Below are 25,467 nucleotides of genomic sequence, written 5' to 3' on the forward strand. Positions count from 1 at the left end.
TTTGCAGCTCCTTTGTCTTTCTGGCTCAGTGGTTCAGCTCCTCTCTTCTCTCAAGGACAAGGGATACCAGCGATGGCCCATTCGGTTCTTTCTCATCCCATTGCAAAGGAGTTACCGCCCTGTGATATGGGCCGTCCGGTGAGCATCCCAGGAGGGGGGCTGTTGGGTTGGTGTTTCCTCAGATCAATTCCCCCCTTTTCTTTTCCCAGCAGTAAAGTCTTTTACTTTTCTTAAAATTTGGATCATTGTACTAATAATAGCTTTAGCCTGAGAAGCAATTGTTTAATTACTTTTAGCGAAAGCAAAATTCTGCTATTATTTACGACACGTTTGTGCCCCAAGCTGGATCCCCAGCTCCCCCCGCCGTTCCCCCCGCTACCCGCGCCCAGGCGTCCGGCGCTGCTCGGCCCCGGGGTTTTGCCCCGGTGCTGGCGGGGGGCCCCGCGGGGAAGCAGGAGCTCGGCGGGGCGGGAGGGGCGGGCAATGCCGAGCGGGCCGCCGGGGCCGCGGCAACCGGGGCCGCAGTAACGGGTCCCGCCGGGGCGGCAATAACGGGTCCCGCCGCCGCCGGGGCTGCAATAACGGGTCCCGCCGCCGCCGGGGCTGGGGTAACCGGTCCCGCCGCCGCCGGGGCCGCAATAACGGGTCCCGCCGGGGCGGCAATAACGGGTCCCGCCGCCTCCAGGGCGGCAATAACGGGTCCCGCCGGGGCTGCAATAACGGGTCCCGCCGCCTCCAGGGCGGCAATAACGGGTCCCGCCGCTGGGGCTGCGGCAACCGGTCCCGTCGCCGCCGGGGCGGCAACAACCGGTCCCGCCGCCGCCGGGGCGGCAATAACGGGTCCCGCCGGGGCTGCGGCAACCGGTCCCGCCGCCGGGGCTGCCCGCAGCTTTGGGGCGGGAGGCAGCTGGGTCGGGGGAAGCCCCGAACCGCCCGGGACCGGCTCCCACCGGCCTCTGCCCGCACACGGAGCCCCGGGGCCAGGCCGGGCTCGTTTCCGCCCCCTCCCCCGGCGCCGCCACCGGCCCCCGAGCGCGGCCCGATCCGCCGGGGGGCGCCGTTCCCACCCCGCCCGGAGCCCTCCCCCTGCCGGCGGGAGGGCGGCGGCGCGTCGTCGTCCCCCCCCCGCGGGGAGTGATGGACAGCTGTCAATCACCGAGAAGCGGGGCGATTCGAAGAGGCAGGGTCGGCTGGGAGGAAACCCGCCCCCCGCTCTCCTTCCCCCCCCCGCCCCCCCCCCCCCTCCCCCAAGCCCCACGGCGGCGTTTTCCCGCGGGTGACCCCCCCACCGCGGAGGGACCGTCCCCGCCGTGACACCGGGCGGCCGTACTCCCCCCCCCCCCCCCCCGGGACCGTGGGGGGGTTCCCCCGGCGCGCGGCCCCGCCCGGGCGGCAGGGGGCGCTGTGCGGCGCGGCGGGCGGCGGCGGCGGCGGCGCGCGCGGCCCCGGCCCCATCCCCATCCCCTCACGGTCCGGGCGGGTCATGGCGGAGCTGCGGGAGCGGCTCGACCTGCTGGAGCGGCGGCTGGATCGGGCGGAGGCGGTGCTGAGGGAAGGGCCCCCCTGGGCGCTCTGGTTCCCCGAGGTGCGGAGCGGGGGGGGGCGCGGGATTGAGCCCGGGGGGGGGACGGGGGGGGGATGAGGGGGGGTGAGGGGGGGGATGAGGGGGGAGTTTGGGGGGGGATGAGGGGGGATGAGGGGGGGGGGATGAGGGGGGATGAGGGGAGATGAGGGGGGAGTCTGGGGGGGGATGGGGGGGGAGGCTGAGGGGGGATGAGGGGGGAGTTTGGGGGGGGATGAGGGGGGTGTCTGGGGGGGATGAGGGGGGAGGCTGAGGGGGGATGAGGGGGGTGTCTGGGGGGGGATGAGGGGGGAGTCTGAGGGGGGATGGGGGGGAAGTTTGGGGGGGGATGAGGGGGGATGAGGGGGGAGTCTGGGGGGGATGAGGGGGGAGTCTGAGGGGGGATGAGGGGGAAGTTTGGGGGGGGATGAGGGGGGAGTCTGGGGGGGGTGAGGGGGGAGGCTGAGGGGGGAGTCTGAGGGGAGATGGGGGGGATGAGGGGGGTGTCTGAGGGGGGATGAGGGGGGATGAGGGGGAAGTTTGGGGGGGGATGAGGGGCGAGTCTGGGGGGGATGAGGGGGGAGTCTGGGGGGGATGAGGGGGGAGTCTGAGGGGGGATGCTGAGGGGAGATGAGGGGCCGGGATGAGGGGGAAGGCTGGGGGGGGATGAGGGGGGAGGCTGAGGGGGGATGAGGGGGGAGGCTGAGGGGGGATGAGGGGGGTGTCTGGGGGGGATGAGGGGGGACAAGGCGGGAAGCTGAAGGGGACGAGGCGGGGAGGCTGAGGAGGGGTCGAGGGGGGCCCTGTGGGGAACAAGGGGGGGGCCTGAGGGGGACGAGGGGGGAGCCTGAGAGGGGTTGAGGGGGGAGTTGGGGGGGGGGGTCAAGTGCGGGGCCTTGGGAGGGACAAGGGGGGAGTCTGAGGGGGTCAAAGGGGGTTCTGAAGGGGCCGAGGGGGGCAGCCTGGGGGGAGACGAGGTGGGAAGCTGAGGGAGACAACGGGGAAGCCTAAGGGGACAAATGGGGAGCCTGGGGGTGGACAAGGGGGGAAGCTGAGGGGGGTGAGGGGGGAGCCTGAGGGGCGGTGGAGGGGGGAGCTGGGGGAGATTAAGGGGGGAGCCTTGAGGGGGTCAAGGGGGGAGCCTGAGGCGGGGAGGGGGTTGTTTGTGGGGGCGGGGGGCGGCAGTGAGCCGTGGGGCTATCGAGGGGGCTGAGAGGGAGCCTGCAGGTCGTTGAGGGGGCTTTTAGGAGACTGGGTGAATCCGGGGGGGGCGGGGAGGGGGCGGCTTTGTGGGGGCTGGGAGTGAGCGTGTGGGATTCCTTATGGGGGGGCTTCTGGGGATCTGCTCGTGGGGCTGCTGAAGAGCTGGGGGGTGACGCCTGAGGGGCTGGGGGCTGTTTGAGGAGGGGAGCTGCCCCCCTCCTACAGCCCTGCCCCGGCGCTCCCCCAGGTGCCAGTGATTTTCGAGGACATCGAGATTCACTTCAGCCGGCGAGAGTGGGCCAGCCTGGACGAGGGGCAGAGGGAGCTCTACAGGACTGTGATGCAGGACAGCTACGAGATGCTGGTGTCCCTGTGTAGGCTCTGTTTGCACCAGTTTGGCAGCCATCGCTGCCCGGGGAGCTTTCTCGGGGTTAATTTCTGCCTCTTTGCCTTTCACTGGGATCTCCAGCTCTCAAATGATCCGCTCAATTTCCCATTCCCTCTCGCAGTGGTTGGAGGTTGGCAGGTACACGCTGGAGTGGGTGGTAATTGCTCCGTGTCTTCTCCTTGTGGAGAACAGGTACCCTGCGCTCCCTGGGTTGTCATCACAGAAATTCCCTCTTTTCATCACAGAAATTCCCGCTTCCCTGTCCGTGTAAATCCTTGGGTGGTTTCCCATCAGAGTGGCGGGTGTGCGGTCCGTTTGTCCTGGCGTGGGGAGGGAGGCTGGTTGTGCTCCCTCGGTGCAGAGGCAGCTGTAGGGTGCTTCTGGCTGGCTTTTCAAATGCATGGCTGGAAATGAGCTTTCCAAAAAGTCCGGCTGGACTCGTTAAAGGTCTTTTCTATTTTAAACGACACCCCACTTAACCCGGCCAGAGCCTTGTTCTTGTTATTAATTCTTTCCAGCACCCAGGTGATGGAGGGGGGGGGGCCTGGATATCCCAGCGGGGGCTGCCCCCTCTTGCCGTGGGACTCTTGCCTGAGGAGCCAGAGCGAAAGCGCTGGGGAAGGAGGCGAGGCGGGGAGCGTAGCCCCAGATCAGGGCAGGGAAATCCTGCCTCGGGTCCCGGCGGGGCGAGTGAGCCGCTCACCTCACCCTCGCTGCAGGCGGGGGAGGCGTGGCGGGACCGGTAGGCAGTGGTTTGGAGCGGGCACGGGGAGCGAGGCGCGGGCTGCGGGGAGCTGCACCCGCGCGAACGTTCGCTCCAGAGCCCTACAGCTCTCTTCCTGCCCTCCAGGGTATTTTTCCCAGGGTATTTTTCTACCTGCAGGGTGAATTTCTGGGAGAACAGGGTGGGATTTCTGTCGCAGGGATTCCCCCCCGCCCCCCCCCCCCCGCCATGGAGCAGGGATGGATTTTCTTGCTGGGAGGGTTGTCAGACATGCCAGAGAGTGCTTTTCAAATTCCTCCCTACGAGTGCTGCCTGCTGGGCCCTGTCTGTGTCCATAACTGCCCGTGTGCCGGCACTGACGCTGCCCAGGTTGGAGAGGAAGTTTTTCTGGGCCGGGACTGACTCTGTGTTGACAGGCTGCGGGTGCACTCGCAAAGACACCGTCACATCTTGCTTCTGGTGTCCGTCTTGCTTTTGAACAGACTGTTCCCTCTCCAAGCCTGAAGTCTTGACTCGGATGGAAAGAAGAGAAGAGCTGGGCATGCTGGCCCGGTCGGACCTGGCGGGAGCAGACGGGTCCCCGGCGCCAGCCGTAGGTGTGTGACACTGGGTTCCCTCCCTGCCAGGACCCTGGCTCCCGGCCGCTCGCTGGGACGATTGGTGCAGGGACTGAGGTGTCTCCTGCGATGGCCGGGGACAGTGTGCTGGAGGAGGGCACGGGGAGTGTGCTGGGACACGCCGGTAGCCTGGGAGGGAGGACCCCCACCCCTGCGCTCGCTGCCCTGAGCTCCCGGTAAAACCAAGTGCCCTTCTCCTCCCCAGAGCCCGACTGCCCGAGCGCCGACGGCCCGCTGGGGATGAAGGCAAAGGAGTCTTGTGGGGGGAACTGTAAGGAGCTGGAGGAAAGCAGGAGCCTGGCGGTCCCGGCGAACTGCGGTGCACGTGGGTGTTCGGCAAACCCAGGGGGCGCGCGGGGTCCTGGGCCTGGCTGCGTCTCACCCCGCAGCCTCATCGCCCCTCTTGCCTTCGCAGCGCCCGTCCCTTGTGAAGCCACCGCTGTCCCAGCAGATCTCAGCCTGCCGACCCCGTCCCCCTTCTGCCCTCTCTCCACGCGCTGCCACGAAGCGGTGAATCTGAACGGGTCTCCGCTGCCTCCCGCCGCAGCAGGTACGGGGGCAGAGCCCCTCCATCCCTCCCCGGCGGGGCCGGCAGCCTTGAGGAGCTGCTGGTGTGCTCGGGGAGCAGCGGGAGGTTTGCACAGGGCTCTCTTCGGGCCTGGGGCTTTCGGGGCAGGATTTCACATGGATCAGCCAGGCCAAGAAAGGATTCTGGCAGCAAATCCTGTTGCTAGCCTTGAAACTGTAAAGGACGAGGCGCGGCGTGGTGTGAACCAGCCCACCCAGTCGATTTGCTTCGAAGGAGGAGCCCCGATGTTTCTGTTAGACTTCCCCCCATCCTCTCTGGGGGACACTGGTCATCTCAAACCGCCCCTGCGGTGTCTGCAGGGGTGAGCTGCAGCTGTGTCCGGCTTTTCTGCACCCTGGGGGTGAGGACACTGAGCTGAAAGTGGAGAGCGGGGCTGAGATTGTGTGTGGGGAGGGTGCGGGAGGCGAGGCGGGGGTGGGAGGTGAGCCCTTCGCCGCTTACTGTCCTCGAAACCGCGTGGGAGAGTGATGTTTGGGTTCTGAAAACGCCCAGCAGATGCCGAGGTGGGGATCCCGGTGGAGGTGCCGCAGAAGGAGGTCGCCGCGGAGGAGCCGGCGGTGCCCGAAGTGCCCTCGAAGGGCCCGGAAGGGGAGGACCTGAAGGATTTGGGGAGCGCTGGCCAAAGTCAGGCAGCAGACGTCCCCGAAGCACCGGCCAAGGAGGCGATACCAGACGTCTGCAGAGCCCCGGCGCAGGCAGAGCCCAGCTGCGCGGTCGCTGCCCCGGGAGAGCCCGTGGAAAGCTCCTGCGGGGGCCGGACTGCCACCTGCCAGCGCACCTCCACCCGGGAGAAGTTCTACTCCTGCCCCGTGTGCAGGAAAAACTTCCTGCTGAAAATCAACCTCATCATTCACCAGCGGAGCCACAACAACTGGGAGCCCTACGTCTGCGCGCACTGCGACCGGGCCTTCATGTCCAAGAAGAAAATCCGGCGTCACCTGCAGGCTTGGGCGGCGAAGGGGTTTTGCCAGCCCTCGGACGGGGAGGAGTGCTCCAGCCCGGCGCCGTGCCCTGCCGCCCGGCCCCGCGCCCTGGGCAGCGACTGCGGCGCCGTCTGGGGGAAGCCCAACCCCAACAGATACCCCCTGTCGCCTCCCAAAGTGATGTACACGTGCAACGAGTGCATGGAGAACTTCTCCAGCCAGAGCTTTCTGATCGTGCACCAGCGCCAGCACACCACCCACCACCTCATCCTCTGCCCCTGCTGCAACAGGACCTTCACCTGGGCCTCTGACTTTGTCCGCCACCACCAGACGCAGGCGGGCAAGCGGCCCTACCAGTGCGGCGTGTGCCAGAAGACTTTCAAGCGGCACTACCACCTGGACATGCACCAGAAGATCCACGTGCGGCAGGAGGGGCCGTACCCCTGCGGGGACCCGCTGCCCGTGCCGCCGCCGGCAGCGCCCGTGTAGGGGGGGGAGCCTGGCGCCCGGCGGGGCGGGGAGCCGGGGGGCGGCTGCGGGGTCTTCCCCTCTCTCCCTCTCGCGGCATCGCCCGGTTCCTCCCGCCCCTGCAGACCCTCGCTGCGGGGGGGGGTGGGGGGGGGGGGGTCGCTCCCGGGACGCTGGGAGTGGGCCTGGCCGTGGTGACGTGGTGGTGGTGGGTGGTGGGCTCGTGCCTTTTCTGGAGGCACCAATAGATGCTGTAGAAATGAGGATGATGAGGATGCGGCTTCCTTTGGCTATGGGTTCAGGGCGGGGGGGGGGGGGACCCTGCCTGGCTGCCCAGCCCCGGGAGCGCTGCGGCTGCGGGGGGACTGGCGGGGTCAAGGAGGGAGTGAGGCGGGGGGAGCTGGGGGGGGTTTGCGGGCTGGAAATAACGGGCAGGAGCTGTGGGAATGGGATTGGGGTGGGGTGGGATGGGGTTGGGGGCAGGGATAGGGATTGGGATGGGATTGGGGGGTTTTGGGATGGATTGAGGTGGGGATGGGGGTGGGGGGGGGGGTTGGGATGGGGTGGGGGGTTGTGGGATGGGGTTTGGATTGGGGATGGGGTTGGGGTGGGGTGGGGGGCCCCGGGGGTGGGGGGGTGTTGGGTGTGTGTGTGGGGGGGTGTGGGTGTGTGTTGGGGGCCCCGTGGGGGGATGTTAGGGGTGTGTGTGTGTTGGGTGGGGGGGGTGTTGGGGGCCCCGTGGGGGTGTGTGTGTTGGGGGCCCCGTGGGGGGGTGTGTGTGTGTTGGGGGTGTGTGTGTGTGTGTGTGTGTTGGGGGCCCCGTGGGGGTGTGGGTGTGTGTGCTGGGGGCCGTGTGTGTGTGTGTGTGTGTGTTGGGGGGGGGGTGCTGGGGGCGCCGTGTGTGTGTGTGTGTGTGTGTGTGTGTGTGTGTGTGTGTTGGGGGGGGGGTGCTGGGGGCCCCGTGGGGGTGTGTGTGTGTGTGTGTGTGTGTGTGTGTGTGTGTGTGTGTGTTGGGGGGGGCTCAGGCCGGGGGGGCGGTCGCGGGGCGGCGCTGCGGGCGGGCCGGCAGGGGGCGCTGTGGCGCGGCGGAGCGGCAGCGCGGGCGGCCATGGCCCGCTGGGGCCCCGCGCAGGTAACGGGGGGGGGGGGAGCGTGGGGGCGGCGGCGGGCGGCGGCGGCTCCCCTCAACCCCCCCCCCCCCCGGGCACCCCGGAACCGCAGCCAGAACCGGCCCCGCTCCCGCCGGGCCGGGCCCTCAGCTCCGCCGCGCCGAGCGGCCGGCCCGGCCGGGCCCTCAGCCGCGGGGAGGGGACGGGCCCCGCCGGTACCGCGGCCCCACCAGAAACCACCCCCCCCCCCCCGCAACAGGATCCCGAGTGGGCGCCCGAGGCCTGGCAGCCGCTGCCGCCGCAGCCCCACGGCCCCGAGGCGGAGAAGCAGCCGGCGGCCGTGCCCGAGATCTCGCTGTGGACCGTGGTGGCGGCCGTGCAGGCGGTGGAGAGGAAGGTGGAGTCGCAGGCCCTGAGGCTGCTGAGCCTGGAGGGCAGAGCCGAGACGGCCGAGAGGAAGGTGACGGGGCTGGAGAAGGCCGTGCGGGATTTCGGCAGCCGGCTGGAGCGCAAGTGGGCGGCCCTGGCCGCGCTGGTGCGGGAGAACACGCGGCGGCTGGAGCACATCGAGCGGCAGCTCCAGCGCCGCAGCCCCGGCGCGCCCGGGCCCGGGCCGGGCCCCGGCGGGGACGGGCCCGAGGTAACGTGGGTGAACCCCAGCCTGGGGACGGGCCCGGGGCGGGGGGGACGGGCCCGAGGTAACGTGGGTGAACCCCAGCCTGGGGACGGGCCCGGGGTAACGTGGGTGAACCCCAGCCTGGGGACGGGCCCGGGGCGGGGGGGACGGGCCCGGGGTAACGGGGGTGAACCCCAGCCTGGGGACGGGCCCGGGGCGGCGGGGACGGGCCCGGGGTAACGTGGGTGAACCCCAGCTTGGGGACGGGCCCGGGGCGGGGGGGACGGGCCCGAGGTAACGGGGGTGAACCCCAGCCTGGGGACGGGCCCGGGCCGGGGGGGACGGGCCCGAGGTAACGTGGGTGAACCCCAGCCTGGGGACGGGCCCGGGGTAACGTGGGCGAACCCCAGCCTGGGGACGGGCCCGGGCTGGGGGGGACGGGCCCGGGGTAACGTGGGTGAACCCCAGCCTGGGGACGGGCCCGGGGCGGGGGGGACGGGCCCGGGGTGACGGGGATGAGCCTCAGGTGACGGGGCATGCACGGGGGGACGAGCCTCGGGTAATGGGGACATGGCCGGGGTGACGGGGACGTGCCTGAGGTGATGGGGACGAGCCTTGGGTGACGGGGACGAGCCCGGGGTGATGGGGATGAGCCTCGGGTGACAGGGACATGGCCGGGGTGGCAGGGATGAGCCTCGGGTAACGGGGTCCTGTGCAAGGTGACAGGGATGAGCCTTGAGTAATGGGGATGTACCTGAGGTGACGGGGACGAGCCTCGGGTAATGGGGACATGGCCGGGGTGGCAGGGACAAGCCTCGGGTGACGGGGACGTGCCCAGGGTGGCAGGGATGAGCCTCGGGTGACGGGGACCTGCGGGAGGTGACAGGGATGAGCCTCGAGTAATGGGGACGTACCTGAGGTGGCAGGGACAAGCCCCAGCTAACGGGGACATGGCCGGGGTGGCAGGGACGAGCCTCAGGTAACGGGGACGAGCCCGCGGTGACGGGGATGAGCCTCGGGTAACGGGGACGTGCCTGAGGTGATGGGGACAAGCCCCAGCTAACGGGGACATGGCTGGGGTAGCAGGGACGAGCCTTGGGTAACGGGGACGTGCTTGAGGTGACGGGGACAAGCCCCAGCTAATGGGGACATGGCCGGGGTGGCAGGGATGAGCCTCGGGTAATGGGGACGTGCCTGAGGTGACGGGGACAAGCCCCAGCTAACGGGGACATGGCTGGGGTGGCAGGCATGAGTCTTGGGTAGCAAGGACGTGCATGAGGTGACGGGGACGAGCTCCAGCTAACAGGGACATGCCCGAGGTGGCAGGGACGAGCCTCGAGTAATGGGGACCCGCGCGAGGTGACAGGGACAAGCCCCAACTGGCAGGGTTGTGCCCGAGGTGACAGGGACAAGACTTGGTTAATGGGGACATACCTGAGGTGACGGGGACAAGCCCCAGCTAACGGGGTTGTGCCCGAGGTGACAGGGACGAGCCCCGAGTAACAGGGACGTGCCTGTGGTGAGAGGGATGAGCCTCAACTAAGAGGGACAAGCCTGAGGTGATAGGGACGAGCCCCGGCGAACAGGGACGTGCCTGAGGTAACAGGGACAAGCCTTGGGTAACAGGGACATACCAGAGGTGGCAGGGACAAGCCTTGGGTAACAGGGACATACCAGAGGTGGCAGGGACAAACCTCAGGTGACGGGGACGAGCCCCAGCTAACGGGGATGTGCCCGAGGTGACAGGGACGAGCCCCAGGTAAGGACGAGCCCCAGCTGATGGGAATGTACCTGAGGTGGCAGGGACAAGCCTTGGGCAACAGGGACGAGCCCCAGGTGACAGGGACATACCTGAGATGACAGGGATGAGCCCCGGGTAAGGAGGATGAGCCCCAGCTGATGGGGACGTGCCCCCGGTGACAAACAGGGACGAGCCCCAGGTGACAGGGACATACCTGAGATGACAGGGACGAGCCCCGGGTAAGGAGGATGAGCCCCAGCTGATGGGGACGTGCCCCCGGTGACAAACAGGGACGAGCCCCAGGTGACAGGGACATACCTGAGATGACAGGGACGAGCCCCGGGTAAGGAGGATGAGCCCCAGCTGATGGGGACGTGCCCCCGGTGACAAACAGGGATGAGCCCCAGCTAGTGGCGCCCAAGGTAGCGGGGACGAGCGCCAGCTAACAGGGATGTGCCCGAGGTGGCGCATGGGGACAAGCCCCGGCGAACGGGGGTGCGCCCGGGGTACCGGGGAGGTGCCCGAGGTGACGGCGGGTGCCCCGGGTGCCCGGTGCGATGTGGCGCCGGCTCGCGGGGAGCTGCGCAGAGCAGCAGGGACGCGGCCGCTGCGGTGCAGAGCCCGCGCGCCGAGGCAGCAGTCCGAGACTTCCCGCGCTGCCCTGTCCCCAGGGGGGGGGACAGGACACAGCCCCTCCGAGCGTGTTCAGCCTCCTTGGGTCGGCTCCTCACCCCACTGGGACGGTGTCTCCCCGCTCGTCCTGCTCCCGCGCGAGGGGGTTGCCGCTCACCCGGCTGCTTCGGGGCGGCTCAAGGGAAGGAGAAGGGGCACGCGGAGCCGTCGCGGTCGTGTGCGGGGCAGACAAGGAGCCTGGCTGGGCCCTCTTGGAACTGTTCCCTGGGCTCAGGCTGCGCCGCGGGGGCTCCGGGCTGGCGCGGCCGTGTCCCGGAGCCTGCAGATGAGGTGGGGAAGCGCCAAGGCGGGGCCTCCTTGTGGTTTCAGGTGCCAGCGGCGTGCGAGGACGATGCGGCCGGTTTGCCGGAGCAGGAGTGGGGCAGCTTGGAGAGCCGGCAGAAGGAGCTCTGCAGGATCGCCGTGAAGGGGAATTACGAGGCTGTGGTCTCTCTTGGTGAGGCTCAGGCTTTACTCGCGTCTCAGACACGTTGTCGTCCCCTGGGCCGCGTCCTGCTTGTAGGCTGCTGTGTTGGCTGGGCGTTTGGAGGAGACCGGGGAGCGGGAGCTGACGCCTTTACACGTTTAAGGTTTGGTGCCCCCTTGGTTGCGGGTGACAGCCGTGCTTCCTGCCCACCCTGTGCATCCGGAGAACGCCTCGTCTTGCCAACACGGCGTTTGGCCCCTCTGTCAGCCCTGACTCTGGCCCCGTGAGCAGCAGCACTGCAGGAGGAGCTGGGGGGGCCCCGCTGGGGTCCCGGGACTCGGCACAGTGTCTGCGGGAGCGGAGGAGACCCCTCCCCGCATGCCCCCCCCGGGGCAGTATGCAGTGGGCAGCTTGGGTGACGTGCCCGTGCCGTGTCCTGCAACCTGTGTGCGCCAGGACTTAGGCTGTACACGTACCACCCGGTAGGGATTTGCTGCAGACAGTCCTAAATTTTAGCACGAATTACCCTGGGCTGAAATTTTAAAGGCCGAGTGCTCGACAGTCACTTGTTGGGGGTGACCGAGATCATTTGGCTGGCACCAGCGTGCTTGCTCGGACAGTCCTGGCCCACCTGAGCCGCCGCTGTGGGAGCCCAGGGACCCCTCCGGCCGCCCCACAGCTCCCGCTGTGCGAGAGCAGCCCTTTATCGAGGGGAACTGGTGCTGGTCCCCAGCATCAGCAGCTCGTACCGCTGCTTCCTCCTTCCCAGGGCCCGGGGACGCCAGCTCCAAACCTGCTCTGCTGCCGCCGGCCGAGGACGGGGAGGATTCGGGAACGAGGAGCCACGGGCTGCTGGAGAAGGGAGCGGTGTTGGGGCACCTCGGTGGCGGTGAGTCCCAGCAGCCACGAAGGTGGAGGACGAGCACTGAGCACCCGCCTGGGCTGGGCTGTCCTGCCCCCAAAGCGAGGGGGGTGGGAGCCTGCCCGCCGCGGTGCTCACGTCCCCGCAGGGAGAGTTTCCAGCCTGGCACGGGGGTCAAAAGCTGTCGGGAATTTAAGTCGTGTGGCTGGGGCCTCCTTAAAACTTTTGAGACCCAATCTTTAAGCCCAGAAGAGCCCCCTTGCCAAAAAGAGCGGAAAACAGGGAGACTTGGGGCGAGGCTTAGCACCAGGGTGGCTCTGCGGCCGTGTGCCTGCAGACAGACACTCCCTCCTGCTCCTGGAAGGTTTCGCTTTGATCCTTTTCCCCAGATTCTCCCACCTACACTCAGCCATTCCTGAGAAAGTTCCTTCCAGGACGCACAACTCTGCAGCCTCCACTTCCGCCTTTGCGTTCCCCCTGTTTTGGTTTCTTTATGAGTATTGTCAGTCCACCAAATGTCCCTGAGGTCCAACAGATTCCCAGGTAACCCCCCGACAGGTGCCAACACCCCCTCCACCTCACGTGTCCCTCTGCCCGCTTTGCTCCCCGCAAAACCCCCCTGTTTCCTAACGGTGCGTTTTTGGGGTCGTCTCCCCGCCGTGCTGCAGGGGAAGCTCAGCTCCCGCTCCCGCGCTTGGGGCTGCGGGCACGGCAGAGCTTCCCTTGCCGGGGACGAATCGCTGTCTCTCAGCAGGTGAGAGGATCGTGATCAAGACGGAAGAGCAGCAGCTCCAGGAGGGAGGCTCTGGAATCCTGGCTGTGCCGCAGGCAGCCTCGCTGGGGCTGGAAGAGGAGGTTCCCCTGAGCCAGGAGCAGCCGGCGCCCTGGGAGAGCCACGCTGGCTTGGGCGAGCAGAAGGCAGCAGGCGAGGGCTTAGGGGAGTTCTGCAAACACGGGACTGCCCAGCCCGAATTTAAGCCCGTGGTGGTGCCGGTGGAAGCTCACCCTGCCCCGGGCTTGCCCTTCCCAACAGAGCATGCGCTCGGCGCGGGGGACTGACCAGCCGTTCGCCCTGCCCCAGGGAATGCCGCTGGGGGAGGACGGCGCCGCGGAGGCGGCCTCGGCGCAGCCCAGCTCGGAGGAGCGCCGGCCCTGCGCCGCGGGGGAAGAGCCCCGCGCGCTGCCGCTGGGCTGGAAGAGCGCCCGGCTGAAGCGCAACCTCCTGGCGCGGCAGCAGAGCCAGGCCAGGAAGAGCAACGGCTCCTTCATCTGCGCGGCCTGCGGGAAGAGCCTGGCCCACCACGCCGCGCTGCTGCGGCACCAGCGCCTGCACACCGGCGAGCGGCCCTTCCAGTGCCCCGCCTGCGGGAAGAGCTTCAACGAGAAGTCCAACCTCAACAAGCACTACCGCATCCACACCGGCGAGCGGCCCTACCGCTGCCCCGCCTGCGGCAAGGGCTTCATCCAGAAGCACCACCTCCAGAAGCACCAGCGCATCCACGGGGTGCAGCTGCGGGGCGGCTGGGCGGGCCGGCCGGCGCGGGCCAGCGCTGCCGGGGAGCGGCTCTACCGCTGCATCGAGTGCGCGGAGAGCTTCCCCCAGAAAGCGTCGCTGGAGGAGCACCAGCGCCGGCACACCCAGCAGCGGCCCTTCCAGTGCAACGGCTGCAGCAAGAGCTTCCGGCACCGGCAGTCTCTGAACCACCACCAGAAGGTCCACGCCGTTGCCAGCTCTCCTGCCGCCAGCTTGCCGAACCGGGACCGGGAGCTGGAGACCGGCCCCTGCAAGGCTCTGACCCAGGATAATCGGTAGCGTGAGGGCTGGAGAAGGGAAGGGGCAGCGTTTCTCCGGGCTGCTCCGCGGAGGTGCGGCAGCCTGTGACGACGGGACACACCAGGCAGCTGGTGTTGCGCTGCCGGGGGGCTGTCCGCAATGCCGTGGGGCTGTCCGCAATGCCGTGGGGCTGTCCGCTATGCCGTGGGGCTGTCCGCTATGCCGTGGGGCTCGTGGCACCGCCGCGCTCTCCAGGGAGGGGAGGAGGAGGAGGATGGAGGATGGAGGCAGGCTGATGTGCTGCACCGGCAGGGAAATGCGCAGGGGCTGAAGAGACGGGGCAGTGGAGGAGGCCCGGCGGCCGGAGCCGAGCCGGGTCGTGCCGCTGCGCCGCGGGAGGGGGATTTGGCTGAGGCGTAGCTGCGTCGGGCACCGCGGAGCGGTCGAACTCAGGGTTATTTAAACACTACCAGCGTGGGGGGGGGCGGGGGGGAAGGGGCGGCCGTGGCCTGGGCAGGGGCTCTTGTGGCAGCAGCCAGGGTCATTGGACGAGCCGGGAAGAGGCTGCGATAAAAGGCTGGGCTGACGTGGCCTCCTGTTGTGCTCCGGGGTGTCGGCGAGGGGCGGGGGGCCGGGCACCGCGCCGCCGCCAAGGGCGAAGGGCGACGTGGGCCCGCGGGGTCTAATTTAGGGCCTTTCCCATGGGTGCAGCCAGGGGCGCAGCCACCCGGCGTCCCCACTGTCGCCCGCTGCTCCGCATCCCCCGGGGACGGGGACGAGGCCTCGCGGTGAAGGCGAATCAGGGAACGGGGGATCTGGGCCCCGGGGGACGCCTCCCCCCCACCCCACCCCATCGCCCACCCTTCCCCACTCCCCTCAGGTGCTCGAGCTTCCTGGGCACCGTCCCGGGTGGCAGCCACCGCAGTGGGGCCGGCGTGGGGCAGCGGCACACCCTGGGGTCAGGGTGTCCCCAGGGCACAGCTCCTGCTGTGTTTGTCCCCGCGTGGGAGCTCCCAGCACCCCCGAGTCCCCCCCCCCCCGTGGAACCTCCCCGGGGGCAGCATTCGCAGACAGCAGCACCCCAGGGTGCTCACATCCCCGAGGTGGTGGTGGTGGGGGGTATCCCCGGCCGGGAATGACGATGACATCTGTGGGGTGCGTGGGCGACAATTCCAGGGGGGCACCCAGGGTGATGGTGCCATCCCGGGGGCGGGGGGGACGACACGCTGGGGATGGTGGTGGGTGACAGCACCCTGGGGACACCCCCCTCCCCCCCCCAGAGAGCATGGCTGCTGGGCTGGGCTGGGGTTGTGGCGCCCATACCCGCTGAGGGCAGCCCCGTGGCTTCGGTGGCCACGTCAAGCGCTGGCGGCGCAGCCCCCGGGGGCGGGGGGGGGGGTCCCGGGCTGCCCCACGCAGTGCTGCAGGTGCCAGGGTGGGGGGGACAATCCTGCCCCTCCGCCCGGCCCTGGGGCACACAGCGGGGTGCTGGGCCCGGTGTAAGGGATGGATGTGCTGGGGCGGTGTCCAGCGGGGCGCGGGATGGCGGCGAAGGGCCAGAGCATCCCCCTGCGTCACCCCAGAGGCGGCTCGGGGGGCTCCTCAGCGCCGGGAGGCAGCAGAAGCCGGGCCCAGGCTCTCCCGGCGGCCGCCCCAGGCACAGCCCCGCTCTCGGGGCTCCCCCAGCCCCACTGAAATGGGGGGGGGGCAGCCCCACGCGTTCGCCCTTGGGATGTTCCCGGGACCAGCGCGGGTTTCGGTACCTCCGCCCGGGGCTGGCGCGGGTTCCTCCTGCAGGGACGGTGCCCGCGGGTGCCAGACCCCCCCCCACCCCCGCACGCAGGCAGACGTACAAATACTTTATTGATTCCACAGCCTGAGAAAGGGATCTGAGAGTTCACAGGAAACGCTGGTCCCAGTCACACCAGCCTTAAGGACAGGTCGGGGCAGTCAGCCCCCGGGGAGAGGCCGGCCCCTCCACACCCGCCTGGGCGGCGTTGCCCACCGGCAGCACCATCGCACCGGCTGGCTCGGGCCTCTGGGTCCGGCTGGGGGGGCTGCTGGGATCTCCACCCGGGCCGGGGATAACCAGCCCGGTCACCCGGAGGCCAGCTCGCTGCCCGACCCGCCGCCGTCGCACGACCACAAGGCATCAACCGCCCCTCTAAACCCCCAGGGGCTCGGGGGCAGGGAGGCACCGTCCCTCGGGGGCCGCGGGGACAACCCGACTGGCACTGGGGACGGGGACCAGAGGGAAGCCGGCCGAGGAGCAGCGGGCCGTGCCCAAGCTGGGCCGTGCCCGTGGGGCAGGGAGGTGGCCGGGCACGGCTGAGGGTCACCCCGGGACACGGCCCCCCCCGAAGCACCCAGCGGCACCCCCCGCCGCCCGTCGGGACCGCTGAACGGCCAGGAATGAAAAATGCGAGAAGCAAACTGGCTCCCCCGCGCGCCCTGCCCGGAGAGGGACAGAAAGTGACATCAAACAATTACATCGAACAACGCCATTTAAAAAAAAAAAAAACAACAAAAAAACAACCAACCAAACACCTGGAGAACTAAACCTGGGGAGTTCTAACAGCTGCTCTGTTCGGTTCGCACGGCGATGCCACCCGGACCCATCTCCTCCCTCTGTGCACGGGTCGTGCTGCCCGTGGCGCACGCCGGGCTCCGGCCGCGGCCGCGCGGGTGATGCCGGGGGGACACCGGGGGACACCGGAGCCGCCCCTGGCCCTGGCGGGCGGCGCTTACTGGGATCCGGTTACCCGGCTGCCTCTGGGCAGCTCTCGCTCCACAAGACGTTTGAGGTAGCTAGCAGAACTAGGTCTTCGTAGGATTAGTTACGGAGGGGTTCCGCGCGTGACGGGAGGAGGCGACGTGCAGTTCGGAGAACGGGGGGGGGGTCCCGTGCCGGAGCCGGCGTCGACGCGCGTAACCAACACACCTGAGCCCCGGGAAGGGTCCTCGCGTGAACTGCTGCTGCGGCGCGGGGTTAATCTTACCTGTGACTTATTTCTAAAGTGACTCTCCATCTGTGCAGGCTGGTCCTGAGGGAACGAAGTAACTCCCGGGGGTGTTGCTGGCTCGCGCGGGCTGGCCGTGCCGGAGGGAGGAGTGCCGCCGGGAGCTTCAGGAACACGCGCAGCGCCCTCGCGGGCGCAAAATACTGTGGGTCGGTTTGTTCCGCTGATCTTCCCCTGCAACGCTCAGGTGTTGGCAACCTGACGGAGGGGTCAGCGGGTGTCCTCGCCAGGGTGGGTTCTCCAACAAGCGTGGCCAGGACGCGAGGGGGGGGGGGGGGTCTCGGAGATGCCGCGATCTCGTCATCCAGCGCCCTGGCCAAGAGACTTTTTAAGCGAAGTGAATTGTCCCGTGGGGATCCCGCCCGGCTCGCCAGCCCGAGCCCCTTCTCTCTGTCCTCTTCACCGTGGAATTGTGTTTCCAAAAGCGAGGGGTCAGCTCCAGCATCAAGTAATGGGCGAGCTCCGCTTGGGGAAAATTCTGTGCATCAGGCAGCAGACGCGAGAGCCCGAGGAACGGTAAAGCATTTTGGATCACGGGAGGCTTCTGTAATTCGCTCTCTGGGGTGGTGCCCAGGCTTTCGCTTCCTTCTGGAATTCAGGAAATTCAGGAATTCTGGAATTCAGTGTGCAAAATCCACGCTCGCCGTTGCCCTCCAGGGACACAAGCAGTTCGGCTCTTCCCCCGCTGTTATTTCTCCGTCGGCCCCGCGCCGGCCGCCCTGCTGCCCACGGCCCGGCCGGACCTCCCGGCGCAGCCGAGCTCCGCCGGGCCCCCCAGCAGCGCGCCGGCGGGGGCGGCTCGGGCCCCCGGGCCGCCGTTCCTCGCCGCCTCGGCGGCGGCTCGCCGGGGCCGGGGCCGGCGGGGGCTGCCGGAGCGCCGGCAGGGCTTTCAGGTGGTTGTGCGTTTTCTGGTGGCGCGAGAGGTGGGTTCTGCGGGCGAAGCATTTCTGGCAGGCGGGGCAGCAATACGGCCTGTCCCGCAGGTGGATCTGCAGGTGCCGCCGAAGGGAAAAGGAGCAGGAGAGGCTCTTCTTGCAAAGACTGCATTTCATCACGGACCTGCCACGAGACCTGGGGCTCTGCTGCTGCGGGGGGCACGCGCTGGCCGGGCTCCCTCTGTCCAGCTCCTCCTTGGGCTGGCCCAGCCCGGGCCCCCCAGCGTAGGGCCCGCTGCCCAGGCCGTGGGCGTCTCCGCAGAAAGCCCTGCACAGCTTCCTCCTCGGCCGGGTCCTCAGCTCCGGGTGGACGTTCCCCCAGACCTTGGCCCCGAAGGCCCTGTCCTTTACGTGGATGCTCTGGTGACGGTCCAGCTGGCGTTTGTCCGCGAAGCTGATCTCGCACATGGCGCACTCGTAGGGCCCCTCCTTGGCGTGGCTCCGCTGGTGGATGATGAGGTTGATCTTCAGACGGAAGCGCTTCCCGCACTCGGTGCAGGGGTGCGCCCACTCGCGCACGTAGCCGCGCCGGCAGTTGCCCATCAGCAGGCTGCTGCTCGCGCACCTGCTCGGCTTCTTCTTGCCCTTGGCCTTGGCCTGCTCGCCCCTGGGGCACTTCTGGATCTCCGCGCTGGGAGAGGGTGCGGAAACCTCTTGCAGCGCCTCAGGCTCCTCTTCCTTCACCCTGACCTTTTCAGCAGAAGCCTCTTCACACGCCGCCGTGCCGTTTCCCGTTAAAAAGCCTTTTCCTGAAACGCAACGCCACGGGCGGCGCTCAGTCACGCTCCCGGGACAAGCCCAGGCTGCGGCCCAGTCCCAGAGCGCTGAGCAGGCCTTCGGCAATAGCGAGCTACCAACGCAGCTGAGAACACAGTTTGGAAAGGGCGGGGGTGCCCCCAGTGCCCTGCCCACACCGCCCTGAGCGACCCAGCGTGGCCTCACGGGGCAGACCTTTTGCTCCCAGGTAGACCCAGGCCGTGGTCCGCTGCGGCGCCGTCGGGGACGGGGGCACCCAGGGATCCACCTCTAACGGCGCGGCGCCGCCGTCGCGGGGGAGAAGATCTCCGAGGAGCGGCGGCCGGCCTGCGGCCCGTCAGGCCCCTCGCTCCCCTCGGGCGCGGGACCGCCAGCAGAGCCGCGGCCGGCTCTCCCCCGCTTGCTGACGGAAGGAACCCCGACCGGACCGCTGTTCTTCCCGCAGGGCTGCAGGGCCCAACGCCAGCCCCCTCCCTTGCTCCCTGATAAAAAGAGAGGCCTGAAAACGTTCTTCTCCCTCCCCATTTCTAGCGTGGTAGCGAGCGGGGAGCTGCTCCCTGGCTGCACGGCCCGTGTCTGCCCGGCACGGGGTTACTCACTGGGGTTGGTCTCAGCCGGGTCCACTTCCATCTCTGTCTCGGACTGATCCTCCCTGCGCAGCTCCTCTTTCTGCGCGCTCAGGGACATGACGTTCATCACCACGATGGGGAGTTCTGTTTGCAGAGAACAGCGATTTTAAAGACCCGCGGAGCGCTCACATCCTCCTGCTTTGCTGCGACGCTGACTGGAGCTGTGCTGGGAGCACGCAGAAGAGCCACAGAACGCTGCGGCTCAAGCAGCTACGACGCGTTGCGCCAGGGGAGGTTTAGATCGGATAGGAGGGGGAATTCCTTCCCGGAAAGGGCTGTCAAGCACTGGCACAGGCTGCCCAGGGCAGCGGTGGAGTCGCCGTCCCTGGGGGGATTTAAAAGCCGCGCGGATGCGGCGCTGAGGGACGTGGTTGAGTGGTGCCGTCGGCAGTGCCCGGGTACCGGTTGGACCCAATGATCCCAAAGGTCTGTTCCAACCTCCGCGGTTCTGAGATTCTACGGAAGGCATGCGAGGTGCTAGAAGGAACTGGTGTGAGGCCACACGGAAGGACCAAGAGCAGAGGGAGGGCTGGGAGGAAAGACACCGAGGTGCCTCATGCTGTCAGCTCTGCAGAGCCACCTCATCCCTCCTAAATCCTCCCCACCCGCTCCACGGGTGGTATTCCCCTTCTGCCTTGTGTCCAGGCCCTCGAACCCCTTGACAAGACCCCCCAGGACTTCTGCCTTTCCCTGGCGATGCGCCCCGAAGCACGCTGCCTTGCCGTGCCCTCTCCCACACACTGCCAGCAGACGCGAGAGCCGGGCCAGGGATGGCCGGGGGAAGCAAGTCCTCCTGGCACCCACGGAACTCACCTGGGCCAGCTGCCCTGCGGGCTTTGTCATCTCCCAAAGCCTCTTCTTTCTGCTCCATCTCTTCTGGCGTCTGGGGGGGCTTCTGACCATCTGGGACGCCTGTCTGCGGGGGCTCCGGATCATTTCGGGGTCGTGGCTGCGGGGGCTCCAGATCATTTCCAGGACGTGGCTGTGGGGGCTCCTGATCGTCTCTGGGTCGTGGCTGTGGGGGCTCCTGATCATCTCTGGGTCGTGGCTGTGGGGCCTCCGGATCATTTCCAGGACGTGGCTGCGGGGGCTCCTGATCGTCTCTGGGTTGTGGCTGTTTGGGCTCCAGATCATTTCGGGGTCGTGGCTGTTTGAGCGCTGGATCATTTCCAGGATGTGGCTGCGGGGGCTCCGGATCATTTCGGGGTTGTGGCTGTTTGAGCTCCGGATCATTTCGGGGTTGTGGCCGTTTGGGCTCCGGATCATTTCGGGGTTGTGGCCATTTGGGCTCCGGATCATTTCGGGGTCGTGGCTGCGGGGGCTCCAGATCATTTCGGGGTCGTGGCTGTTTGAGCTCCGGATCATTTCGGGGTTGTGGCCGTTTGGGCTCCAGATCATTTCGGGGTCGTGGCTGTTTGAGCTCCGGATCATTTCGGGGTCGTGGCTGTGGGGGCTCCAGATCATTTCGGGGTCGTGGCTGTGGGGGCTCCAGATCATTTCGGGGTCGTGGCTGCGGGGGCTCCAGATCATTTCGGGGTCGTGGCTGTTTGAGCTCCGGATCATTTCGGGGTCGTGGCTGTGGGGGCTCCAGATCATTTCGGGGTCGTGGCTGTGGGGGCTCCTGATTGTCTGTGGGACGTGGCTGCGGGGGCTCCTGGCCATCTTCGATGCAGAGCTCTTCATCCCTCTCGATCCGGGAGAGGATGTCAGGCTTGGACACGGCATAGTCTGCACACGGGGGAGGAGCAGAGGACAGCAGGGTTTATTAGAACTGGCTACACCTTCCTTCTGTCACATTCCGAGCGGCCTTTCCCTCCCTAACCCCAGAGCCAGCACGGACAGACACGAAGATCTTGTCCGCGCTCTGAGGAGAAGGTGGTGCTGCCTGCTTGGCCCCGCGGCAGGACCCACCCACAAGCACAGCTGCAGCTCGAGGGCAGAGAGGATCGAAGCAACAGAGCATGAAGTAAAATCTTAAAAGGAGAGGGAAGGGCTTTATCTTGAACGTTTTCCTCCCATTTCAACTTTAGCAGTCACTTGAAGAACAATTCTTCTGAGCTATCGTCCTAGGGTAGGGGCAGAAAACTTCCCGCTCTGCAGAGATGTCTGCGTCAGAGGGACCACGAGAGGAGCAAGTTTGTTCTGTTTCTACAGGATATTATTGAGAAAAATGAAGCCTCAACTTCAGCAGCTGCACAGAGCAGCACGTCACTGGTCACGCCCGAGAACCAGCTCTTGGGGGGGAATATCTTGCAGCCCAAATCATCCAAGAACATGTTGGGTGTTCTTAGAAAGACCGGGCATGATTAGGCGAGTTCTTTACCAAGGCAGATGGAAATGTCCCTGTCGCTTTACATCGGGGTACGTAGACGGAAAACAAGAACTAGTTCAAGGTCCAATTATCAAGCTTCACCCAGAGTGATTCCTGAACTGTGCTGGCAGATCACGATGGTTCCCTGGCCCTGGGATCCACTTACACAGTCATTAGGAACAGCACCTCACGTGGCTGTTTTTCACAATCGGATTTGCTTGTATTATCATCACTGTTATTTGCTACAGCTCTCTCTTACAGACACTGCTCGTTGCTTACAAGCAGGGAGGAGGGAAGACGTGGGGGTCTGACTGCCCGGGGGAGGTTCTGCAAACTACAGGCGTCCTGCCCCTCCCAATGAGACCGTCAGTTGGGCTGCACAGAACCACAGGCTGGTTTGGGCTGGCAGGGACCTCAAAGCCCCCCCAGTGCCCCCCCCGCCCTGGGCAGGGCCCCCTTCCCCCAGCCCAGGGTGCTCCCAGCCCCGTCCAACCTGGCCTTGAACCCTTCCAGGGAGGGGGCACCCACAGCTGCTCTGGGCACCCTGGGCCAGCGCCTCCCCCCCCGCACAGGGAACAATTTCTGCCTTAGATCTCACCTAAATCTGCCCTCTGGCAGCTTAAACCCATCCCCCCTCGTCCTACCCCCATCCCCTGACCCAGAGTCCCCCCCCACCTTCCCTGTCCCCCCTTTAAGCCCTGGGAGGCCGCTCGAAGGTCCCCCCGGAGCCTTCTCTTCTCCAGGCTGAACCCCCCCAACTCTCTCAGCCCGGCCCCCCAGGGGAGCTGCTCCAGCCCCTCGGCTTCGGCCGTGGGGAGCTCCCGCGGCGGCGCCAGCCCTGTGCCTTACCCAGGGAGATGAGCATCTCGTAGTTCCCCCTCATCACAGCCCTGTACAGATCCTTCTGCCACGGGTCCAGTTTCTCCCACTCCTGCTCGTTGAAGTACACCGAAATATCGTCGAACGTGACGGGCACCTGCAATCACAAGTAGGACGCGCTTGCTGACTTGCGACGCGGTTTGAGAGCTGGAAACCCCGCGCGGGCGAGAGGGAGCGCTCGGCCTCGCCCGCGGGGCTCGGGGCAGGCCCAGCTCCGGGGCCCGTGGGCGGCGAGTCCAGGACTCGCAGGCGCTCAGCCACCCGAGCCCCCGGCTCGGGGGGTTCCTCAACCCCCTCGCAGAGCCCCGGCGGTGGCACCGGGGGGCCAGCCCGGACACCGTTACCTTGGGGACCTCGCCCTGGGAGCCGGGGGGCAGCCGGAGGATCCAGAAATTCCTGTTCCTCAGGAGATTCTCCACATTGTCCAGCCGCTGCTGGAGGTGCCCGTAGTCCTGGAGGAGGCTGCCCAGGGCGGCCAGGTTGCTGCCCAGCTCCCCGACCAGGTTCTCGCAGGCCAGCAGCCTCCGCTCGGCTCGCTCCGTCCGGCTCCACAGCTCCTGCAGCTGCTGGGCTTTCCTCGCCTGCTCCGCCGCGGCCCGTGGCCGCATGGCCGGCAGCGCCCGGCGCCTGGGGGTGCCCGAATCCTGGGGGGGGGGGGGGGGGGGGGGAGGTGAAGGGCAGCAGGGGAAGCCCCAGCCCTGGGGACCCGTTTGTGGGGCCCCCTCAGCACCCCCCCCCCCCCCCCGGGGCTCCCCCAGATCCCAGGGGACGCAGCAGACCCTGCCCGCCCGCCCCTCGCCATCCTGCTGGACGGGCACCCCAAGGAGACACCCCCCCCGCCCCCCTCAGCTGGCACCCCTGGGTGCCCCCCAGACACCCCTGGATCCACCCCCATCCCCCTGAACCGACACCCCTGGGGGATCCCCACCAGCCCCCCGAAACAGACAGCCCTGGGCCCCCCCCAGGCCCCCCGTACTGGCAGCCCTAGGGGATCCCCCCTATTCCCCTGTACCCGCACCCCTGGGTCCCCCCCAGACACCCCTGGATCCACCCCCATCCCCCTGAACCGACACCCCTGGGGGATCCCCACCAGCCCCCCGAAACAGACAGCCCTGGGTCCCCCCCAATCCCCCCATACTGGCAGCGCTGGGGGACCCCCCCCGTTCCCCTGTACCCGCACCCCTGGGTGCCCCCCAGACACCCCCTGGGTCCCCCCCCATCCCCCTGTCCCAGCACCCCGAGGGGTGCTCCCCCAGCCCCCTGAACCGGCACCTCTGGGGGATCCCCCCAGTTCCTCTGAACCGGCACCCCGGGGCCCCCCCCATCCCTCTGAACCTGCACCCCAAGGGGTCCCCCTCATCCTCCCAAACAGACACTCCTGGGTCCCCCCCCCATCCCCCTGTACCGGCACCCCGAGGGGTCCCCCCCGCCCCCCTGAACCGGCACCCCTAGGCCCCCCCCAGACACCCCTGGGGATCCCCCATCCCCCCCGAACCGGCCCCCCTGGGGGATTCCCCCCCCCCCGCCCCCCTGTACCGGCACCCCGAGGGGTCCCCCCGCCCCCCTGTACCGGCACCCCGAGGGGTCCCCCCGGGCCCCCCCTCGCCCGCTCACCCTCGCGGGGGCCCGGCGGGACATGGCCGCCAGCGCCACCGGCTCCCGCCGCGCCGCCAGGGGGCGCCGCCTGCAGGGGCGGGGCCTCCACGCAGGTTGGTCTCCCCCTGGCGGCCGGGAGGAGACAGCGGCGGGAGTCGTGACACCGGAACGGGACGAGCCGCCCCGGGGCCCCCCAAAACCACCCCCCCCGCCGCCCCGGGGCTCCCCAAAACCACCCCCCCCCCCGCCGCCCCGGGGCCCCCCAAAACCGCTCAAAGTGTCCCGGGACCCCCCCCCGGCCGCCCCGGGACCTGCCCCCCCCCGAGTGTCCCGGAGCCCCCCAAACCCCCCCCGCTGTCCCGGGGTCCCCCAACAGACTCACTCCTCCCCCGGTGCCGCCAAACCCAAACCCCCCGGTCTCACCGACCTCCCACCCGCCGGTGTCACCGATCCCCGCCCCACAGACACCCCCCCCCCCCCGGTTGGACCTGCCCGCCCCTGCCCGCCCCCCCCCCCCCCTCCGGTGCCACCGTGTCCCCCCCGCCCCGCGGTACCTGCCCGGGGCTTTCGGGGGGAGCCCCGGGGTCGGGGGGAGCCCCGGTACCGGGGAGTGGGGACGCTCCGCCGCTGCCGACCCGGAGCGGGACCGGATCCGCGGCACCGAGTTCCGGCCGCGCCTCGGCGGGGGGAACCGGGAGAACAGCGGGATGGGGGGGCTGGGGGGGAGCACCGGGATGGGGGGGCACCGGGATGGGGGGGCGCTGGGGGGGAGTACCGGGATGGGGGGGCACCGGGATGGGGGGGCGCTGGGGGGGAGCACCGGGATGGGGGGGCACCGGGATGGGGGGGCACCGGGATGGGGGGGCGCTGGGGGGGAGTACCGGGATGGGGGGGCACCGGGATGGGGGGGCGCTGGGGGGGAGTACCGGGATGGGGGGGCACCGGGATGGGGGGGCGCTGGGGGGGCACCGGGATGGGGGGGGCTGGGGGGGAGTACCGGGATGGGGGGGCGCCGGGATGGGGGGGCGCTGGGGGGGGAGCACCGGGATGGGGGGGCGCTGGGATGGGGGGGCACTGGGGTGGGGGGGGCACCAGAGGGAGCACTGGGGAGAGGGAGCAGTGGGATGGGGGCGCTGGGGTGGGGGGGTGCTGGGGTGGGGGGGTGCTGGGGTGGGGGGGCGCTGGGGTGGGGGGGCGCTGGGGTGGGGGGGCGCTGGGGTGGGGGGTGCTGGGGTGGGGGGGCGCTGGGGTGGGGGGGCGCTGGGGTGGGGGGGCACCTCGGGAGCAGTTTGGGGAGAGGGCCCAGCCGGCGGCGCGGGGGTGGGGCACTGCCAGCCCTGCCCGGGGCCGCCCGTCCCGGGGGGGGGGGGGGGGGGGGTTGGTGGGTCAGGGTCCCACCGGGGTGGCCTGGGCAGGGGCCCCCCCAGGACCGGGACCAAAACGCTCCACCGGGACACTGGGTGCTGCCGGGCTGGCACTGACCTCGGGGGGGGGAAAACTGTGGGGGCGTGAGGCTGGCAGACCCCGACGTGTCCCACCTCCCGGGCCAGCACCGCGGCCCCGGCAGCGCCCAGTGGGCTCCGCAGCGGGACCCCCCCCTCCCCCCCTCCGGGAGCCGCCGTCGCGTTGCCCGGCCGGACCCCCCCCCCACCCCCCCCCCCCCCCCC

General features: G+C 68.7%; 3 protein-coding genes across 12 annotated transcripts; 2 read left to right on the forward strand and 1 right to left on the reverse strand.

The window, feature by feature from the left end:
* The first annotated feature begins 1,410 nt into the window (after positions 1-1,410).
* On the forward strand, positions 1,411-6,737 carry LOC122154299 (zinc finger protein 775-like). Of its 4 annotated transcripts, none has more exons than XM_042801655.1 (6): positions 1,411-1,585; positions 3,012-3,138; positions 4,359-4,472; positions 4,699-4,818; positions 4,909-5,043; positions 5,575-6,737. In XM_042801655.1, exons 1-6 carry the CDS (start codon positions 1,484-1,486, stop codon positions 6,492-6,494), a joined length of 1,518 nt encoding a protein of 505 aa, XP_042657589.1. In that variant the 5' UTR covers positions 1,411-1,483; the 3' UTR covers positions 6,495-6,737. The 4 variants fall into 4 exon arrangements, with proteins under 4 accessions (XP_042657589.1, XP_042657590.1, XP_042657592.1 ...); XM_042801656.1 differs by having other exon boundaries at positions 5,578-6,737; XM_042801658.1 differs by lacking the exons at positions 1,411-1,585; positions 3,012-3,138 and adding an exon at positions 3,183-3,290.
* Positions 6,738-7,541: 804 nt separating this feature from the next.
* LOC122154301 (protein ZNF783-like) lies at positions 7,542-12,959 on the forward strand. 2 transcript variants are annotated; one of them, XM_042801661.1, is made up of 6 exons: positions 7,542-7,605; positions 7,842-8,222; positions 10,942-11,068; positions 11,808-11,927; positions 12,290-12,443; positions 12,652-12,748. In XM_042801661.1, the coding sequence occupies exons 1-6, from the start codon at positions 7,582-7,584 to the stop codon at positions 12,656-12,658; spliced, it is 813 nt and encodes a 270-aa protein (XP_042657595.1). In that variant the 5' UTR covers positions 7,542-7,581; the 3' UTR covers positions 12,659-12,748. The 2 variants fall into 2 exon arrangements, with proteins under 2 accessions (XP_042657595.1, XP_042657594.1); XM_042801660.1 differs by lacking the exon at positions 12,290-12,443 and having other exon boundaries at positions 12,655-12,959.
* Positions 12,960-15,520: 2,561 nt separating this feature from the next.
* On the reverse strand, positions 15,521-24,536 carry LOC116961651 (zinc finger protein 282-like). 6 transcript variants are annotated; one of them, XM_042801645.1, is made up of 7 exons: positions 23,819-24,265; positions 22,549-22,848; positions 22,175-22,301; positions 20,380-20,742; positions 19,828-20,181; positions 18,985-19,098; positions 15,521-18,378 (listed from the first exon to the last, which is right to left on the reverse strand). In XM_042801645.1, exons 1-7 carry the CDS (start codon positions 23,840-23,842, stop codon positions 17,315-17,317), a joined length of 2,346 nt encoding a protein of 781 aa, XP_042657579.1. In that variant the 5' UTR covers positions 23,843-24,265; the 3' UTR covers positions 15,521-17,314. The 6 variants fall into 6 exon arrangements, with proteins under 6 accessions (XP_042657579.1, XP_042657580.1, XP_042657578.1 ...); XM_042801646.1 differs by having other exon boundaries at positions 19,828-20,041; positions 20,306-20,742; XM_042801644.1 differs by having other exon boundaries at positions 19,828-20,231; positions 20,298-20,742.
* Positions 24,537-25,467: the final 931 nt, after the last annotated feature.

This window comes from Tyto alba, unplaced genomic scaffold (assembly GCF_018691265.1).
Source record: "Tyto alba isolate M040663 unplaced genomic scaffold, T.alba_DEE_v4.0 Super-Scaffold_38, whole genome shotgun sequence".
Classification (NCBI taxonomy): Eukaryota; Metazoa; Chordata; class Aves; order Strigiformes; family Tytonidae; genus Tyto; species Tyto alba.

What these genes read in the sequence shown, in the direction of transcription:
- LOC122154299 (XM_042801655.1), top strand. Translation starts at nt 1,484, where the DNA reads ATGGCGGAGCTGCGGGAGCGGCTCGACCTGCTGGAGCGGCGGCTGGAT. An exon ending in GGGCGCTCTGGTTCCCCGAG is followed by an intron (nt 1,586 to 3,011) that starts GTGCGGAGCGGG and finishes GCGCTCCCCCAG; the next exon opens with GTGCCAGTGATTTTCGAGGA. An exon ending in GTCCCCGGCGCCAGCCGTAG is followed by an intron (nt 4,473 to 4,698) that starts GTGTGTGACACT and finishes TCTCCTCCCCAG; the next exon opens with AGCCCGACTGCCCGAGCGCC.
- LOC122154301 (XM_042801660.1), top strand. Translation starts at nt 7,582, where the DNA reads ATGGCCCGCTGGGGCCCCGCGCAG. An exon ending in CCCGCTGGGGCCCCGCGCAG is followed by an intron (nt 7,606 to 7,841) that starts GTAACGGGGGGG and finishes CCCCCGCAACAG; the next exon opens with GATCCCGAGTGGGCGCCCGA. An exon ending in CGAGGCTGTGGTCTCTCTTG is followed by an intron (nt 11,069 to 11,807) that starts GTGAGGCTCAGG and finishes CCTCCTTCCCAG; the next exon opens with GGCCCGGGGACGCCAGCTCC.
- LOC116961651 (XM_042801641.1), bottom strand. Translation starts at nt 23,842, where the DNA reads ATGTCCCGCCGGGCCCCCGCGAGG. An exon ending in CCGCAGGGCAGCTGGCCCAG is followed by an intron (nt 19,099 to 19,827) that starts GTGAGTTCCGTG and finishes CTCTGCAAACAG; the next exon opens with AACTCCCCATCGTGGTGATG. An exon ending in CCCGGCTGAGACCAACCCCA is followed by an intron (nt 18,379 to 18,984) that starts GTGAGTAACCCC and finishes GTTGCGTTTCAG; the next exon opens with GAAAAGGCTTTTTAACGGGA.